Here is an 18,947-nt window from a genome sequence, read left to right as displayed (position 1 = left end):
TGGAAAAAAGTAGTAGAATACATGCAGCCTAATCAGACTACACGGTATTTTTATCTTTCACGATGGTCACCGTGTCAGATTAGCCGCCAAAGTGGCCCAGATTCTTGGGCCACATGGGCAACATTACAAGTATGACCCCGGCCAATCATCATTCACGCGAGTTCATAGATCATCAAATATTCACCAGGTTGCTGAATTGCTTCAAAAACAAGCTCAACGCAATGTTTTTCAGGGTCGTTACTCCACCTAACGGTAGCGTCCGTCATCCTCTTCTCCATGTTTATTTCTGTGTGTCACGCCGCGTCAGGGCACTCTGTTATCCTGTCGGTCAACGTCCAGGAGCTCGTCGTAGGAGATGTCAGACTAGGCGGGAAATAAGAATAATTCTAACATGCTGGACTTCTTGTTAGGGTGTCTTCTCTACTGTGTTGCACATAAAATCAGCCTGAATTTGTGTCGCCTGATTCCAGCATTAGCTGTTTCAATAAAAGGATATTCATGTGTGTTACTTGTGATGGGCAGCTTGAGACAAAGGGAACAGGAGAGTTTAGCCCAATTTATCATTTCCACATTCTGTGACTCGTCTTCCCAGTCTGCTTCTCATCAACTGACTAATTTTTTAGACCATAATCATTCTTTTATGATTCACGTTTTTTTGGACTATGGTCTACAAGGCTGCATATTTATAACAGGGTTTACGCTGGTGCTTCACAGCGAGGTTCTCAAGTTTGAATCTCCATATAGTCGTGGCCTTCCTTCCTTTCTCTGTGGCGTTTGCATGTTCTCCCAGTGTGTCTGTGGGTTTTCTGTGGCTACTCCAGCTTCCTCCCACACTTTAAAGACATGCAGATTGGGGTTAGGTTAAGTTAAGACTCCAAACTGGCCATAGATGTGAATGTGAGTGGTTGTTTGTCTCTTTTGTGCGTTGGCCCCGCCTCTCTCTCACAGCGTCAGCGAGGATGGACCCTCGGAGGATTTGTAGAACAGATAATGGTTGGGTGGATGTTATTTCCAGGAGTGGTAGTCTGCCCGATCAGTTGCCGTTCTGATTCCCGCGTGTGTTATTTTTGGCATAAAGTTGTAACTCTTTTAATAATTCTGCCTTTGAAATCAAGCCAGTGCTCTTGTGAGACGGCAAAGCAGAAACCACCCTCTCTGCTGCTCTGACGTGCTCCACCCAGCCCTCCACCTACATCCTTGTTGCATATACTTGTTGTGTTTGCTAATAGAGGAATCAGGAGCTTGCTCAGAGGCAGTGACGTCTTCTATCAGTGGATATTATCATGAAGCCTCAGTTTGAGATGACTGAGTCATCTCAAACTGGTTGTCCTCTAACCAGAAGGTCAGCATTTTGATCCGCGGCTCCTCCACTCTGCATACCAGCGTGTCCTCGGGGCGAGACACTGAACCTCAAACCGCTCTCGCAGCATGTGAATGGGTTCTGAATGGTGCACTTACTACATGTGAATGGGAAAATTGTAATGCAAAGTGATACGCGAGTGTCCCGAAGACGAGAAAAGCACCACATAAACACAGAGCGTTGACCGTTGCGTAAACATTTAGCAGAAAAATGTCGAATAGCGGCTGTAAATTTCCACTTCTGAATCCGGACTGTTAGTCACTGAGGCTCTGTATGTTTATGTACGCATGTTGAAAAATAATCGTTGCTAAGGTATACTGCGAGCATGGATGATTCTGTGATGGTTGATGCAGGGAAACAGAACATTAACCCATTAGAGCACAGAGCATTCCGTCTGCTTTTTTCCCCGTTATTACAGTATATACAGAGGCTATAAGAATAAGTGTCTTATGTATATCCTTTTTTTTTCAGCACAACCTAGACAATCTGATGAAACCATATTTTAAACATTGGGGGAAAAAATTATGTGTAGAGTTGAGCAAACATGTCTAAAAGAAAGTTTAAAGTCTGTACGACAAACAGTGAGAGATGGTGTAAAACAGTAGCTGGGAGACTAAATGAGACATTATAAGAGGTAATGGGACGTCTCTTTTGTAGTGTGGCTCAAAATCTGGCAAAACTGGGGATGGAGTTAAAGTCTTATGGAAGTGCAAAATGCCAGTTGGTGCACACGTGACATCATTGCGATGTTATTTTTCATTCTGCCCAGTGTCAAACGAAGGTCTTTACTTTTTGTTCCTTCTCTCTGAACGGCTTAATTTTTAAAATTCAAAATAAATGTCATCACACGGTTTTTTTTTTGCTTCCCAAGCTGCTGCTCTGATTTTATTGACAATTTCTTGTCACAAAGTCACCAACACAAGTCAAAGACGACCTGTGTGCCAATAGTGGCGTCACAAATGCACCAAATACCACCACCACCACCACCGTGGAGCTCAATGTTAATTTAGTATAATTTACTTCAGTCCCTCAATCAAACTCAACAGCGAGTGAACAACTGTAAGGAGCTAATAAAATGAAATCAATAGAAATTAATAAAAATATTCTATTAAAATTGGGAAAGTGCAGTTGGGTGTTTTGAGCTAGATTCAGCTGTGTGTCTTACTGTAGACCCTGACGAATGACGTCGGTGGCTCTAACTCTTGTGTCCTCTCCTCCAGGATGGAGCGGATGTCTGAGGAGGCGCTGAGGCTCAACCTGCTGAAGCGGGGCCTGGAGTCCCCCAGCGAGCGAGAGGAGGCGCTGGCCAAGCGCCTCAAGATGGAAGGTCACGAGGCCATGGAGCGCCTCAAGATGCTGGCGCTGCTCAAACGCAAGGACCTAGCCGACCTAGCGGCGCTGGATGTGGCGGGGCCCCTGGGAGACGGGAAGGGCCCCGGGGCCAGCTCCCTCCACCACCAGAGCCTCATGGGCGCCGCGTACGAGGAGAAGCTAAACGGGAGTCTGAGGCTCGGTGGCCACAGCGGCCATGTCGGACCCAGTAAGAACGGGAAGGAGAACATGCTGGATGAGCCGGTGGATATGAGCGCTGGAAGAAGATGGTGAGTACATTTACACGTAAAGAGCGGGCGGGGGATGGATGGTGTGGTGTGAGCAATAAAAGGCCTACAGTGGGGAATAAAGAAACCACTGTTTTCCCTCTGAAACACTAGTATGTACAGAGAGCGAGACGCCCTGCGCTGTAATGCAGGATTAGGAGTAAACCATCTGTGAGACTAGTTAATATTCTGACAACTTAATATCGAGGGGTTTATTTGCATGACAAATGTACATATGTGTATATAACACTGTGAGGAGGTTCTAATCTCTCTGGGAAAAAAAACTGTTTCACCGTCAATAAAACCCCACTGTTAATCCCTGCACCGTTCAGAAAGTGCTGTGTGAGAGCGAACGTGTGTCACTGTGACAGTGAGGCGGCATCCCATAATGTGCGACAACATGATTACTTGAGCTCTGCCTGTATGTGAGACGTAGGGCTGGTCAGTGATAACATCGACATATACATTATTTTATCATTATTTTTAACCTTAATTTTACGAGGTAAAACATTAGTGCCAGAAAAAATAGATATAAACTAGAGCTGAAACAATTACTCGATTATTCGAGCACTAAATGAATCATCAAATATTTTGATAATGGATTCATCGGTTTGAAGCTTTCTTCATGGTTAAAACAAGATTCCTGGTTGTTTCAGCTTCTTTAATGTGAATATTTTCTTCATTTCTAACAAGGAAATCATTAAAAAAACTGAATCATTTTAGTTTGTGGACAAAAGGAGACGTTCAAGAACATCGTCATTTCCAGGTTTTGACAAACGCTGATCAACATTTTTGAACGTTTTCTGACATTTATGGACCAAACGATTACTCGATTAATTGTGAAAATAATCTCAACCATACTTTGAGATTGAAATCATATTATTACTTTGAAATATTTCACTTGTTTTCTGTCCATAGGAAACTGAGACCTTGAGAGCAAAAATCTGTCTTTAATCTTCACGATAATTATGAATCTCGCCTGATTATCATAAGAACGTATCTTTTTTGGCCGTCTTCTCCGGCCTTAATGAGAACACGTCTGCAAGCGTCGCTCCAGACGTTCACCAGAACTTCTCCTGACATCTCCACAGGCCAAATTTCCCCCAAAATAATGCTGCTGGACGTGGCCCATATGAGAGCATAGCAGGAATAGCTGTGAACAATCCACAGCTGTCCTGACTGACCTGAGAGGCCGCGTTCCCGCTGTCTCACCTGAGCAGCTGATCGAGCGATTCCTTCTACCAGAAGGAGCACAAGTGAAAATACTGTACAAAGAGAGGCGACATGCAACACACGGGCGTCTGTGCTTGTGTCTGTGCAGCGTCCTGACAGAGACCTTGAGATTTACTTCACGTGCGTGCGTGCGTGCGTGCGTGCGTATGTGTGTGTGCTCTGCTCAGGAGAGAGATACAGATAGGGATTTAACCGTCAGTCAGAAAGACGTTTGACTCGAGTCAGCTTCATTTCTAAAGCACATTTAAAAACAACCAGGGTTGTAAATACACTGTAAAGTAGTTAACTAATAAAATGGTCAAAAAAAATGTGGTTAGATATAGAGCTGCATCTAACAATTGTTTTCATAATCGATTCATCTGTCGATTATTTTCTCGATTAACCGTTTGTTCCATAAAATATCAGAAAACATTAAAAAGTGTTGATCGGTGTTCGTCAAACCTGGAAATGATGCTGTTCTCAGATGTTTTGTCCACAAACCAAAATGATTAACTTTTAATGATTTCTTTGTTTCCATCCTGAAAATATTCACATTTAAGAAGTGTAAACATTCGGAAATCTTGTTTTAATCATGAAAAAAGCTTCAAACTGATTAATCGATTATCAAAATAGTTGTCGATTAATTTAGTAATCGATTAATTGTTTCAGCTCTAGTTAAATACGTCTGGGAACAATATTCTCATCCTTAAATAAAGGCCGTGGAGAAGAGGTCATTGTTATTATTCCAGTAATTTAGTTTGCTAATTCCTAAACGATTGAATAACTGCCACATATCTTGTTGTTATCTTGGAAAAAAGAGGCATAAGCACTCACTTATTGAACATTTTTTTGGTGACAAGTCTACAGCCATAAAATCAAAATAAATCCAGGCGGCCTGATTATCATGACGGTCTTAAGAGGGTTTAAAAGGGTTGATTGAATTTAAAAAGTCTTTGCGCATGGATTCACTTGGATCATAACATACATGTGTAGTAAAAATCACCGCAGATAAGAAAACGATCATATTCCAAAACAATACTGGCAGCAAAGTCGGCAAACTCTTGCCAAAAAAAAAACACGGCACAAAGCACAGGAAATGAGACATTTAACCTGCGACTCTGACAGACTCGTTTATAATAGCAGTGTAACGTTTAAAATAATAATAAAGTTGAATCATCAGCTGCTATTTTTACATGTGTATTGTTATGTAATGCGTCTATGTTTAGAGTGAAGGTCACCGCTTTCCTTGCTGCGTTGCAAGATGACGTCAAAATCTAAAAACCTGCAACTGGTGGTAAATGTAGCATCAGACATTTATAAGACATAGAAATAAAATAAACCGTAACCGTTTGCAGCTGCTGCCTCTCACAGTTGGACCACACCGGATTGCACATGCCGTGCATTAAGCTCTCTGTCGTTCCGCCGCGTAGCCGCTGCTGGAGTTCACGTAGGGTTTTCCCCTCCGACTGTCGACATAAGTAATAACTTTTTTCTTTATTCTGTGACGCCTGCTTTACTCAAACTAAATGTCAGGACTCTTCAGTGTGAAGACGTGCATTTGTCGTTCCTTCAAAATATGTCACACAATAATAGCCTTGTTACTAAAATAACAGAAACTCTATAAAGTACACACAGACGGAGTGTGTGTGTGCTTCTGACATGTTTGACAGATTTAGACATCATCACTGTTTGTCTACTTTAAAGTTAAAGTATCTCCAAACATGACGCCAACATGTGAACTTTAAAGGTTAGATTTTGGCCACTTTTTGATGAACAAACCTCATGCAAATTTAAAAAAAAAATGATGTCCAAAATGTCAAATTTCACAGTAATGTTCTCAAAAACATGACTCGGGAACAGACAGAGGTTGTGACTACGACTATTTTAATAATTGATAACGATGATTAAAACAAGCTCTCTGATTTGTAAACGTGCATATTTTCTACTTTCTTTTGCTCCACATATCAAAGAAATAATTGAAACTGAATGATTTTTCTTTTAATTTCTGGACAAAACAAAAATAATCATTTCAACTTTAGGGAAACACTGATCACCATTTTTCAACAAATTCTGAATTTTTATGGACCAAATAACGAATTCATTCATCGAAATAATAATCGACAGATTACTAAATAATAATTATTTGTTAGTTGCAGCCATATTTCCTGTATTTGCAGTGACTTCAGGACACATTATGTACACCTATTTAGCGTTGAAACAATAAATCGATTATTAATTGTCTACAAATTCACAACAATTCGACAACTATTTTGATAATGGATTCATTTCTTTGCTCTGGATAACAAATAAATCAGTAAAAGTAAACATTTGACACATCATCATTTCCAGGTTTGACAAATGCTGATCCACATTTTTTAAGGTTTTCTGATATTTTATGGACCAAATGATGAAGCGATGAATCGAGAAAATATCAACAGGTTAATCAGTTATGAAAATAATTGTTAGTTGCAGCTCTAGAATGATTGCTATTTCTGCTTTTAAATAACTAAAACAAGCCAAACATCCATTTATTTAGATATACATTTAGCATTTCCACCATCACTCCCTCACTCTCTTCCTTCTTTGTCAATGGTTTTTGTCCTCCATGTCCTCACACTGAAGAGGAAACTGAATATGTTATGCAGTTTTTACTCTGAGGATCTTTTTCACAAAAACAGAATCACAAAATCTTAATATAATCAAGCTTGACCGAGTCAGATTACATTTCAGCTCAGCCAGGCCAGGATTAGGAGGTGCAGCTCTCGGTCAAGTCAGGTTTAAGTAATTCACATTCATGCACCTCTGAGACTCTCTGTATCAGAACATAACACTGTTTTTTAGCGCAAAATGTTGAATATTTAACACCCAGAGAAAAAGAGCGACCAATAAAAGGCAAAGTGAAACTTTCAATATGCAAAACAGGAGAACGCAAGTAACAAAAAAAAGTGTCAGAATGTGTAATGAAGAGTAGAAAGGTATATTTAACCACAGTAATTTCTCATTTACACAAATTAAATGATGCCACGCTCGTGGTGAAACATCTTCTCCCTGATGAAGAGTGCGATTGTTAAACACCTGTGTTCATATTGACATGCAGAGAGGAAAGGGAAATCTTCAGAGAGTCGGTGTAAAAGGAAGCGCACTTCATCTGTAAATAATATCCTGAAACAAGTTTCTGATCAGAGTGACGCAGACTGAGCAGATGAGGCACCAGGATCTCTTAAGCCTGGCTGTTGATCTGGAGCAGGGCTAGCTGCACATAATCAGTCTCCGTGGCAACATTCGTGCCGCTGCTGCTTTCGTGAAACAGAGTCTTTGGCGTAACTGGAAAGTCCCGTCCGCTCGTCTTAAAGTTCTGCGAAACAGCACTCGGGGTTGGGAGATGTTGTAAATCTCAACGTCTTTACGTCTTTGAAGGCAGAAACCGAAGCAGATAAATCTCTCTCTCTGTCGTCGGCTTCGTGACATTGACGAAACATAATTTTTCTTGCCCTGTTTTCCCCATTTAAGCGAGGCGGATCGTGACAGAAGAACTCCATCTCCTGACGTAATCATCCTGTCAGACAACGAGGCATCCAGTCCCAGGACAACACCTCGCCCTGAGGAACGCCTGCACCAGGCCAACCTGGACATGTTCAAGGTAAAAAATTATCCCTTAAAAAAACACACTTAAACTTTCAACTTTTTATCAAGATTTTGGTTGCTTGTGCAACGTTGTCGGGCAATATTGAAAATGCATGCCCTGCCAATGGCAATCAAGCGCTCCCTGATCTTCCATTACAGCTGCTGCTGTTTCCTTCACCATGCAGCTCCAACTGAGTTTCCTAAATGACAGATAGAAATCTAACAAGAAATAAGCTTAAATGTGTCTGTTTGTGTCCAGAGTTACCATGGCCGGTGAAAAATGCAAAAAGAAAAAAGATGATCCAAAGTCCGATGTAAATTAGAATAACATGCACAATACATAACCAAATAAATTTATTGTATAAATGATATATATATACTGTGTATACATACCTAGATATATAGATGTATATATTCTGGAAATTGTCTAGAATGTACATTCTATTTTAACTTTTTATAGTCTTATTTTAATATCTTTCTATATTGTACTTTCTTGGAAATGCATGTTTATTATATATTAGCTTTAGCTTTACTGTCTTTGCTGCTGTGACAATGTAAATTTCCCCACTGCGGGACTAAATCTTATCTTATTTTAAAAGAATTAAAGATTAATTACATGCCTTTACCATTGTTAAACCATAATTTTAAGCCATATGATAATAATATACAAAAATAAGAAATGGCTATAACACTTATGCTTTAACTTGAAGAGATACAGTTGTTGTTTTTTAACTTAGAGAAGTATATGCACGTGGTGTGTGTGGGCTAGCACTGTTGCCTCACAGCAGGACGGGTGCTGTGTGGCTGGTTGAGTTTCTCTGTTGAGTTTGCATGTTCTCCCTGTGTGTGTGTGTGTGTGTGTGTGTGTGCGTGTGCGTATATGGGTTTTTCCTCCCGTTTCCTCCCACGTGTCCAAATACAGAGATTAAAAGACACTATAAATTGACTGTAATTGTGGTTGAATGGTTGTTTGTCTCTACATGTTGGCCGTTTGATGGACTGGTGACCTGTCCAGGGTGTATCCTGTTTTTCGCCCTATGTCACCTGGGATTGGCACCATTTTCACCCCCGCGACCCTCATGTGGAGAATAAAGTGGTAGACTTAAACTTGAAGAAGAAAGATGTACTCAAAAAAATGATTTTAACAAAGAATATGCACTTATTAAAATCATGCATTCGTCATCTACCGCTTTATCCTCCACATGAGGGTCACTGGTGCCAATCCCAGCTGACATAAGCCTGAAAAGCAGGGTACACTGGACAGGTCGCCAGTCCATCATCGTCTGTCACTCACACCTATGGGCAATTCAGTGTGTTCTGCATATTTTTTGGGCATATGGGAGGACACAGGAGAAAACTCATGCAGGGAGAACTCCACACTGAAAGGCCAGGACCAGGACACAAACCAAAAATGCACTGATACTCGACTTTAAGAAATATAGTACTACATATGTGCGACACATCACATGGCTGTTGTTACCTTACTTAACCTTATAGGTGTGTAATAAAAGATGTGGAAAGTCCACCATGTGTTGCTGCTGCTATATTTCTATATTTTTTGAATGGTTTATTCCAGGGGAAGAGCGGCGAGGAGAGGCAGCAGATGATCAAAGCTCTGAGAGAGGAGCTGCGTCTGGAGGAAGCTCGTCTGGTGCTGCTCAAGAAGCTCCGGCAGAGTCAGATGCAGAAGGAGAATGTGGTGCAGAAGGTCAGTGCTGCTGCTGCTGCTGCTGCTGATGATGATGATCCCACACAGATTTACACTCACCTCTCTGCTGAACACTTTAGCTGCTTTCAGTTTTCACAACTGTAAGTCAGACTCATCCCCGTCAGAGCCCCTTGCACCTTTACAGTCTGCCAGACACTCGCTGGCCACTTTATTAGGTACAGGGGAGACCTAATGAAGTGGTTACTTGAGTTACTTCGTCCTTGTAATCGTCCTCCTCTGAACTCTGAGACGTTTTTCTCCCAGAGAAACAACGCTCGCAGGGCATTTTCTCTCTTTCACGCTGTTGTCTGTAAAAGACGATTGTGTGTGTGTGTGTGTCTGAAATACTCCCCGACACGCGTGCCGTAGCGGGCAGCTGTGCAGGTTTACCTTACACAGTGACAGGTGAGCGTATATGACATGAAATGGGATCTGACCTCAAAGTGTTACATCTGTAATTGTATGCAAAGAGGTGAAAGCCTCTCATTAAAGCCGGGGAACGCGATACACACACGGCGAGCGACGTTTGTGTGATTAGTGTTACACTGTGGTATTTAATGACTGACACGTGGAACATATACATATGTATGGTGAATTATTTCGACGGTAATGTGAAGGCAGAATTAATTTGACACCGTTATTTAAACACCCTCAAATATGATTGACATTGCGTTTCAGTTGATTAGTTGATAGTTTACCCTTAAACCAAAGAGACTAGAACCGCACAGAAGCTCCCAGTGTTCCCAATTTAAAGAGAACATTACTACAGAACAATCCTCTGTTAAGTGTGTAGCTGTTGATGTCGCGTCGTCGCTGTGTGCAGGTCGCAGTGGTCCAGAACGCCTCGTCCTCGGTGCAGCCTCCCTCCATCCACAGCTCTGCTGGCCTGGGGAAGCTGCCTGTGAGGCCGGGCCTGCACAACCCGGAGCCCCAGAACCTCCGCACTGCACAGGTCTGTGTATGTTTTTACTGTTTTATTCAATGAGAATGCGGTTGAGACTGTACTATTTAAGCACCATGGAGACACGTGGTGATTATATTGGACAAAGGATGTTTAAGGAAAAGACGACGAGCACAGAGGACAAGATGGAGGCAGGTGATTCGCCGTGACGACCCCCACAAAACACAAATGTCATTTCAAATATTTGGTGTCACATGAACGAGAGTTAGGCATTTCTGCAGCTAATCTAACGGTTAAAAAAGATCACTCGACAGAGGTTTTTGCTCTGAATCGTTAAAGGAGTTTTAACTCAACAAAGTGTTTTTCCCTCTTACACGTTCAGCCACATCATTAAACCAGGCAACATGTTTTAATGCTGTGGCTGATCAGCGTGTTGTTGAATCCACGCACGTTTTAAAAGAGGCTGAAAATGAGCACATTACAGTATTCTGCTTTAACACGTTATTAAAACCAGTCACAGGTTTTATTGTTGTGTACATGTTGATTGTGTCTTAAATTCCTGTGAGTAAGTCCTGGGAGCAAATACAGCAGAAACGTCTCTTTCTCGAGGTGTAAGTCAGAATATTGAGTCTCTTGTTCTCTTGTGTTTGATTTTGGAGCCTTCAGCTTTTTGTGTTTGCACACGGACAAGAACCTCTCTCTCTCTCTCTGTGTGTGTGTGTGTGTGCGTGCGCGTGCGTGCATGCGTGTGTGTAAAATCAGGGTTAAGGTGTTGGTGTGGACTAACATTAGGTCTGGGTCTGAGTTTTTTTAGTGTTTTAGTAGAAGATCCTGCTCTGATGGTGGAGACGGTCGCTCTCCTGCTGGAAGCTTTTGTTCTTCCCCGTGTTGCCGAGCTCCTCCATTACATGTTGAGATGGTATTAAATATGCAGCAGATCTCTGTCTTTATGGGTGTGTGTGTGTGTGTGTGTGTGTGTGTGTGTGTGTGTGTGTGTGTGTGTGTGTGTGTGTGTGTGTGTGTGTGTGTGTGTGTGTGTGTGTGTGTGTGTGTGTGTGTGTGTGTGTGTGTGTGTGTGTGTGCCTGGTTTGGGGTTTGTTGCCACTAAGCAGCTGCTGCCCTCTGCTGTCCTTAATGTGTACTGCGTGTTTAAACATTTAAATACTGGGTCTGTGAAAGCAGATCTTTCTTAAAGGAATGATTGATTTGGACAAAAATGTGTAAACGTGTTCAAATCCTATCATTATTATTACTATTATTATTATTATTATTATTGGGTGTCAATCAGTTCAGTGTCATTGAATTGTCATTTATTCAGGATTAACAAATCCAAATCAGCTTTGTTGGTGAAGTATGAGTGCACATACAGGGAAATTACACTTAACTGAAAAAGGAGACACAGCAAGTACAATAAACGGACAACTGACTCAATAAGTTAACAAACTGACAAATGATTGAAGGGGCTTTGTCTGTACAGTACAGCCTTTATTTTATTTAACCTTTATTTAACCAGGTTGGTCCCACTGAGATCAAAAGATCTGTGGCCAAGAAGGTAGCAGCATCATAATTACATGAAGAGCAACAGATGAAATTAAAGTCACATAAAACGCTTAAAGCACACAGACGGAAACGATTTCACCGGAGCTTTGAACTCATTCAATGTAACGAAGGCTTGAATTTGAAGTTCAGATTGTAATTTGCTTCATGCATTAGGTGCAGAAGATCTAAATGATTTCTTGCCCACTTCAGTTCGTACTTTGGGGACGAGAAATTGCTAAAAATATTCCTAGTTTAGGAATTACCCAGAGTATGTGAAGTGGTTCTGGAGGTGAGTGATGTCTGATAGCTTTGCTGGTCTAACATGTAGTTTCAACCATGTATGAAGAACAGATCCCAGGTCTGTTGTTGAATGTGAATGAGGGGGAAATTCCTCTCTCTGTGTTGTTGGCATCAATGGACGACAACACTAATCTGAAGCTGATGTCACATAGACGAGATTTCCTCTGTCACTTTTACCAAAATCACATCAAATCTGGCTCAGAATCATGACATTGTTTGCCTCCGTCCACAGGGTCACACGGTCATCAGGTCAGCGGCCAATGCCAACCTGCCACCAATGTTAATGTCCCAGCGAGTGATCGCCCCAAACCCCTCCCAGCTGCAGGGTCAGAGGGTCTCCTCCAAGCCTGTCATGTCTCGCTCCGGCTCCGGCAGCTTGGCCAATGCCGTCAGCTACCAGCAGGTATTCAGTCGTCCTGGATTGTTTTTTTTATTTTTGAATGCAGTATATCCTCGATGTGAAACCCGTTTTGTCCACTAACCAAATTATTAAGTTTAAATGATTTCTGTTCTGTTATGTGAAGCAAAGAAACCGTATTTTATTATATATATATTATATATATATTTCTATTTAAAACTTGTTTTAATTCTTTAGCAAACGCTCAAGAATTAAACGCTACTTTGGTAATCTATTATCAAAATAGTTGAAGATTAATTTAGTAATCGATTAATAAACGAGTAATTGTTAATGATTTTGCATCTATGCACATCACTTTTCACTGAATTTAAGGCCTCGATTTCTTGAAAATGAACGTTTCCAACCAGTGATAAGAGTTAGCCACACTTGGCAGTCGTGAAATAAATAAAATAGGTTTGCTACTGATGGCTAATTAACGAGCTAACACCTGAAAGTCATTCAAAGCATTACATTTGACAGAAAAAAAAACTGTTTCCTGTTGGGTGAGATGTTTTTTATCACTTTACTTATCACTTTAAGAATGCGATTTCACACATCTTGCGTGTCCCTGCAGGCCAGCCAGCAAGTGGCAGCTTCCCAGCGCTCAGGCTCCAGTGCCATGTACATGAACCTGGCCCACATGCAAGCGGCGGCAGCAGCGGGGGCCGGCGGGGTGGCAGGCGGCCTGGGCGGAGCCTCCGCCGTCAGCCCGTCCACCCTGTCCGGGTCGGCCAGCGGCGGCGTGAGCTCCATGGCCGACCAGGCCAGCAGCCAGGCAGCGGCCAAGCTGGCCCTCAGGAAGCAACTGGAGAAAACCCTGTTGGAGATCCCTCCGCCCAAACCCCCCGCCCCACTCCTCCACTTCCTGCCCTCTGCCGCCAACAGCGAGTTCATCTACATGGTGGGGCTGGAGGAGGTGGTTCAGAGTGTGCTCGACAGTCAGGGTGAGCAGCTCACACACACACAGAAACACAACCACACTTTGTCTCAGGTGCTGTTGGCTAACACCGAGTCTCCTCCGCAGGTAAACTCAGAGGCTCGCTGCCCCGCATGGAGCCGTTCTTCTGCGCCCAGTGCAGAACCGACTTCACTCCTCACTGGAAGCAGGAGAAGAGCGGGCGCATCCTCTGCGAGCAGTGCATGACGTCCAATCAGAAGAAGGCACTGAAGGCAGAGCACACCAACAGGCTGAAGAACGCCTTTGTGAAGGCTTTGCAGCAGGAACAGGTCTGTGGCTCTTTCTCTCTGCGACATGTTTGCTGTATATATGTCAGCGTTCTTTATCACAAGATTCTGGATACTTGAAATATGCATCTGTAAGGAAACGGGACATTCAAAAAGTCGCACACAAAAAACAAAGATATTCTTTATTTATTGTCCAGTCTTGGGGAGAATACATAATACTGTGTAAATAGTACATAGCAAATAATTCTTAGTGTTTAAAACAAGTCAAACTGTGTAACAGGTCAGCAAGAAAGTTACAACATCATGAAAAAGAGCTTGTTTTTATCTTGTGGCAAGTGTAATTTGTTTCTACTGTATCATTATGCAAAACATCACTTATTGTTTACTCACGTGCGTGTCTCGATAAACTGTGATCTGCAAGTTAAGTTTTTCAGAGCCGCTGATGTCGAGTTGTTTGTTTTTAAACATAAAATAATTAGGAACACAAGTGTTTGGAGCCAAAGCAAAGAGTCGAGAGAGATTTCACTTCATGATTGTGTGATTTAATGAAAGTTTGTGAGTCTGTTAAACACATATGCATGTGAATGTGATCATTATTAGCATTACTATTATTAATAAAGCACTCACTGTGTGTGTGTTTGTGTTGTTTTCAGGAGATTGAACAGAGGCTGCAGCAGCAGGCGGCGCTCTCTACCAGCTCAGTCCCCACCGGACCCAACGCCTCCAAGACTGACACCATGATCCGACATCATGCTCTCCGCCAGGTACACAAAAAAACCCCCACTCAGGACGAGTTTTTGATCAACTTTAGTCACCAATAATGACTCTGTGCACTTCATATCACTGTTTTTACAAACGTTGAGCTTGTAACGGGAATTTAATTGTTTTATTAGCAGGATTAAGAGAGGTCAGACGATTTTTTTTGAGTCATAACAATAAGTTTTGCCTCCAACAGATGCACGTCCATACTGTGATGCTGTGGCATTTATAAAATGTGTAAATAAGTCTACGTGCACATCTGGGATTGTTAAAATACAAACGGGACATTCCTCAGAGCATCCTGGAGTCCACCCTGAAACTTTTGTGTGACTCCCTGTAAATGCACCTCGCACATGTGTGATGTTTCTCTGCTTCAGTGTTGACATGCAAAGGCTTCACCTTTTTATAATTGTGTCATTGGTGCTTCATGTCGGTGAAGTTCAGGGCATCTCTGTCCTTCCACCAGGCTCCTCAGCCCCAGGCTTCCCTCCAGCGGGGCCTGTCCAACTCGGCGCGGGGCGTCCTGTCAAACTTCTCTCAGGCCTCGCAGCTGTCGGTGGCCAGCAGCCTCATGGGAATGACTAATGCCAAGTACTGTGGCAGCGGCGGAGGCGGCAGCAGCAGCAGTAGCAGCAACAGACTGCAGCATGATAGCCGTCGCCAGATCTACAACATCCCAGGTACGGACTGTACACTCGCGCTGTGTGTGTCTGTCTTTATTAGACTCATTAGTGTCAGTGCAGCGATCACCAAACACTAGGACTGGACCCACACATGGGTTTCCTAACAAGTTTCCAGAATTTTCCCAACTTTTTAGTCAATATTTATGTGTAAATGTTTTAAATAGCACGTGAAAAATGTAGTTTTAGTTCATTTACAAAGTGTCTATTGGAAAATATTTGTTTACCAACTAAAAATGATATTAGTAGGAATGGGTCATGATGATGTAAAAGGAAATTTCTGTCCTTGTGTTTATGTATGTACTTGTGATTATGAGGTATCTTCCGAATGTATGGTCTACGGAGAAAACACACAATTGTAGTAAAAACTAGGAATGAATCTTTTTCTGTGTCATAGAGTGCAGTTTTAAGAGGTGAGAAATGAGTCATTTAGAATTAAAATATGTGGTTTATGTATCAAGATGAGACCATGTTATAGGAGGTGAAGCCTCAGGAACTAACTTTACTAATTTTTCAACTTTCAATAGTGTTTCTGCATGGAATGCCCATCCCTAGATATTAGGTGCTGCAGATATGACTGTAAAATCATGATTTTATGTTAAAAAGTGGGTACTCTTAGAACGTTAACGTTGTGGTCCAGGCTGAGGTTGTTTTCGAGTGTACTCACCAATTTTATTGTGAAACAGCCTTTTTACGCCACGTCCAGACGGAAACGGCACGAAGGCGTAAACAATCTTTTTCTTTTTAAGTTCCCCGTAAAGACAGCTTCAGGAAATATCTCCGTCCACACGGAACCGTCCTGAAACGACTCAAAAACGCTGTAGTTCATATGCCAGGACTGTAACATTACACCAAAAAACAGAGAAGAAGACACTGGTACACATTACAGATATAATAACTGAATGGCAGAGGGAATGAACCGAGCCAGAGGAAGAAAGGGAAATAATGTCTGCTTGTGGACGGGCCCGTAGTGTCTGACCTTATTGAAACTAAATAAGTTATTCTTATTGTTATTTTTCCCTCTAAATTAATCGCATTTGAGAGCCTAAGGCAGCCCGTGGCCATGGAGGATCACTGGTTCAAGTCCCCACCCGGTCAAAAGGGCTGGGGTACCCCTAACCCAGCCCCCATTGCTCCCCGGAAGCTACTCAGTGTGGCAGCCCACTGCTCCTAATTCTAGGATGGGTCAAATGCAGAGAAATAATATAAATAATAATAAATCAAAACTCTGGGAATCAGTCGTGGTGAAAATTAACTTGTGTGTGTGCGTGTGGTCATTTAGAATCTGGGAGGGGCAAATAACTGCACCGCCCACAGGATAATTTGGCATGAAAATTGGGACATGTGTGTTTCCTATAAAGACATGTGTCTCTGTGCAGGAGCAGAAGTCAACGCTTGTCCTCAGTGTCCTCTTCATGTGTTGTATGTGTCTTGTCCCCGCAGGGTTAAATATTGCTTATCTGAACCCAGCGGCAGTTGGAGCCCACAAGAGCAGCAGCTTAGCAGACCGACAGAGAGAGTACCTGTTGGACATGATCCCACCTCGATCCATATCGCAGTCCATCACTGGACAGAAATGAGCCCCAACCAGTCCCCGCCCTCCCCCGTTTACTGTCCCTCTGATGTCACGCCCATCCCGCCCCACTTCCGACCCCCTCCCATACTGAAGCACTCCCCAATCAACCAACCACCTCCCCCCTCCTTCCACCGCATGCAGTGCCTGTCCGTGTGCCTACCTTAAACCAACCCATGAAAACCCAACCAGTCGGACAAAGACACTAAAACTGTCAGTGCATCTCAAATGTTCTTACGACAGTAAAACTCTTCTTCGTCAACGTTGTTTAACAATTATAATTCCCATTATTATCGCTGTTGGTAGCACTATTATTGTTATTGTTATTATTATTATTATTATTATTATTATACCTGCTTCAGTTACTATTACTCATTATGCTTTTTTTTTAAATTTCGTATTTGGTCCATTTATGTTTCTCTGCCGTCGCTCCTTTACTTTCAGGAGCGACGGCCAATCATCGTTTTACCCCCCGCCCCCCCTCCTCCTCTCAATTATTAAGCTTAGATGTGACAATTTGCTAGTAACAGAAGATCAACAGACTGCATTCTGGTTGCTATGCAACGTTAAGTTTCGACAACTTTAGCTCGCTAACTTGAAGTTTAAAAAAAAAAGAAGTGGATTTAATGTCATACAGATAAGAACAAACCCAGAAAAAATAAAAGTTAGAAAGTGTTCTGCATGCTCTTGAAAAGAGCTTCCTTTAGAAGTGAAGAATGTGAGAGCAGAGCGCCCCCTACTGTACACTCACTGTTTTTTTTTTGTTTTTTTGTTTTTTTTTTAACACTGACATGCAGCTAATGTCCCACCTGGAGTTTCAGGGCAGCGTCACGACTAATGAACTGGAAGACGAGTGACAGAAGGTGCACACGTGTACAAACGAGAATCCTACGTGATCCGCGTTTTTCTTTCCTTTGCTCCCACCATTCCTCCTCCTCCTCATCGCCGTCCGTTTGTCTGCTTGAGACGTCCTCGCCTCTCTCTGTTAAACGGTCGGCAGGTGGATGAACCACGCGGGACTTTACTGCAACTGTGTTAACCCCGGAAGCGTCAGCCATCAGTGGACACTCAGGTCCACACAGACTCCAGTGAGGAGGGAGCTGACGGGCGCCAAGGAGGACGTCGTTGACACCCACGCGAGGGCGCCATGTCTAAAGCAATTCAATTTGCCCCCACCCAACCACCCACCCCAAATCCATCCTGCCTCACTACCTGCCTCTAACCCCCACCCCCTTCCATGCCCTGCCCCTCCCCACTACCTTCGAGAAATCAAAACAAACTCTAATCTGAAGGTGGAAGCACACACATACACTGTGTCTCCAAGCCACAGATTTTGTACGTAGAAACCTGCAAATCTGGATTTCTTTGCTTCTCCTATTTGGGTTTTTTAGATTTCCCCTGACCCCTGACCCCCCCTCCCTCTTCCCATTCTTTATTTTTTAGTTTGTGTCCTTCTTTTCTTCCTTTCTTCCTTTCTTTCTTTTTTTGCGGCGTCTCCTAATAAATTGGCGGCGTACCTGAGAGGTGTTAGCCCCCTGGAGACGATAATAATCAACATAGCTAAAAACAGAACCTATTGAAAAAATCTGTATGGATTATGTATAGATACCTAGCTTCAGATTTAAAAAAAAAAAAAAAAAAAAAAAAAAAAAAAACAGAAAAAAAGGGATGTGGATTATATCTTTTATGGGAGAGACATGGATCAATCATTGTGTGCACACTCTTGCACACAAGTTCCCTGACTCCAGAGGAGCACTTTGCATATTTCCAATTGGAAAACCTTTTTTTTTAATTATTATTATTATTATTATTATTATTATTTTTTTTTTTTAATGGAGAAAGAATGTTACAGGTGGGAGTGGCTGAAGTGGCAGCTGACCGATGACCGACCACAGTGAGGGCGTGGCGTCCAAGGTGTGTGTGTGTGTGTGTGTGTGTGTGTGTGTGTGTGTGTGTGTGTGTGTGTGTGTGTGTGTGTGTGTGTGTGTGTGTGTGTGTGTGTGTGTGTGTGTGTGTGTGTGTGTGTGTGTAAATGGCTGAAACAATTCATCCTCATTTACTCCACAGGAGGCGATATTTGCCTCACACGGGACACGTATATGATATATGGC

General features: G+C 42.5%; 1 protein-coding gene across 2 annotated transcripts in view; it reads left to right on the top strand.

Annotated features, from left to right (window-relative positions):
- Nucleotides 1–18,403, top strand: part of gatad2b (GATA zinc finger domain containing 2B) — a 50,397-nt gene extending 31,994 nt beyond the window's left edge. Inside the window, exons 2-11 of one of the 2 annotated variants that reach the window (XM_044052494.1) lie at nucleotides 2,581–2,961; nucleotides 7,681–7,810; nucleotides 9,371–9,502; nucleotides 10,326–10,454; nucleotides 12,475–12,645; nucleotides 13,214–13,583; nucleotides 13,664–13,866; nucleotides 14,478–14,588; nucleotides 15,050–15,263; nucleotides 16,707–18,403. In XM_044052494.1, the coding sequence (XP_043908429.1) occupies nucleotides 2,582–2,961; nucleotides 7,681–7,810; nucleotides 9,371–9,502; nucleotides 10,326–10,454; nucleotides 12,475–12,645; nucleotides 13,214–13,583; nucleotides 13,664–13,866; nucleotides 14,478–14,588; nucleotides 15,050–15,263; nucleotides 16,707–16,843 (1,977 nt within the window). In that variant the 5' untranslated portion in view covers nucleotide 2,581 and the 3' untranslated portion in view covers nucleotides 16,844–18,403. Of the gene's footprint in view, nucleotides 1–2,580; nucleotides 2,962–7,680; nucleotides 7,811–9,370; nucleotides 9,503–10,325; nucleotides 10,455–12,474; nucleotides 12,646–13,213; nucleotides 13,584–13,663; nucleotides 13,867–14,477; nucleotides 14,589–15,022; nucleotides 15,264–16,706 lie in introns of both variants that reach the window. The other variant, XM_044052492.1, reaches the window with a different exon arrangement.
- The last annotated feature ends 544 nt before the right edge of the window (nucleotides 18,404–18,947 follow it).

The sequence above is a fragment of the Solea senegalensis genome, linkage group LG20 (assembly GCF_019176455.1).
Source record: "Solea senegalensis isolate Sse05_10M linkage group LG20, IFAPA_SoseM_1, whole genome shotgun sequence".
Classification (NCBI taxonomy): domain Eukaryota; kingdom Metazoa; phylum Chordata; class Actinopteri; order Pleuronectiformes; family Soleidae; genus Solea; species Solea senegalensis.
The sequence above is the reverse complement of the archived record's forward strand: the minus strand, read 5'-3'. Positions and strand labels throughout refer to the sequence as shown.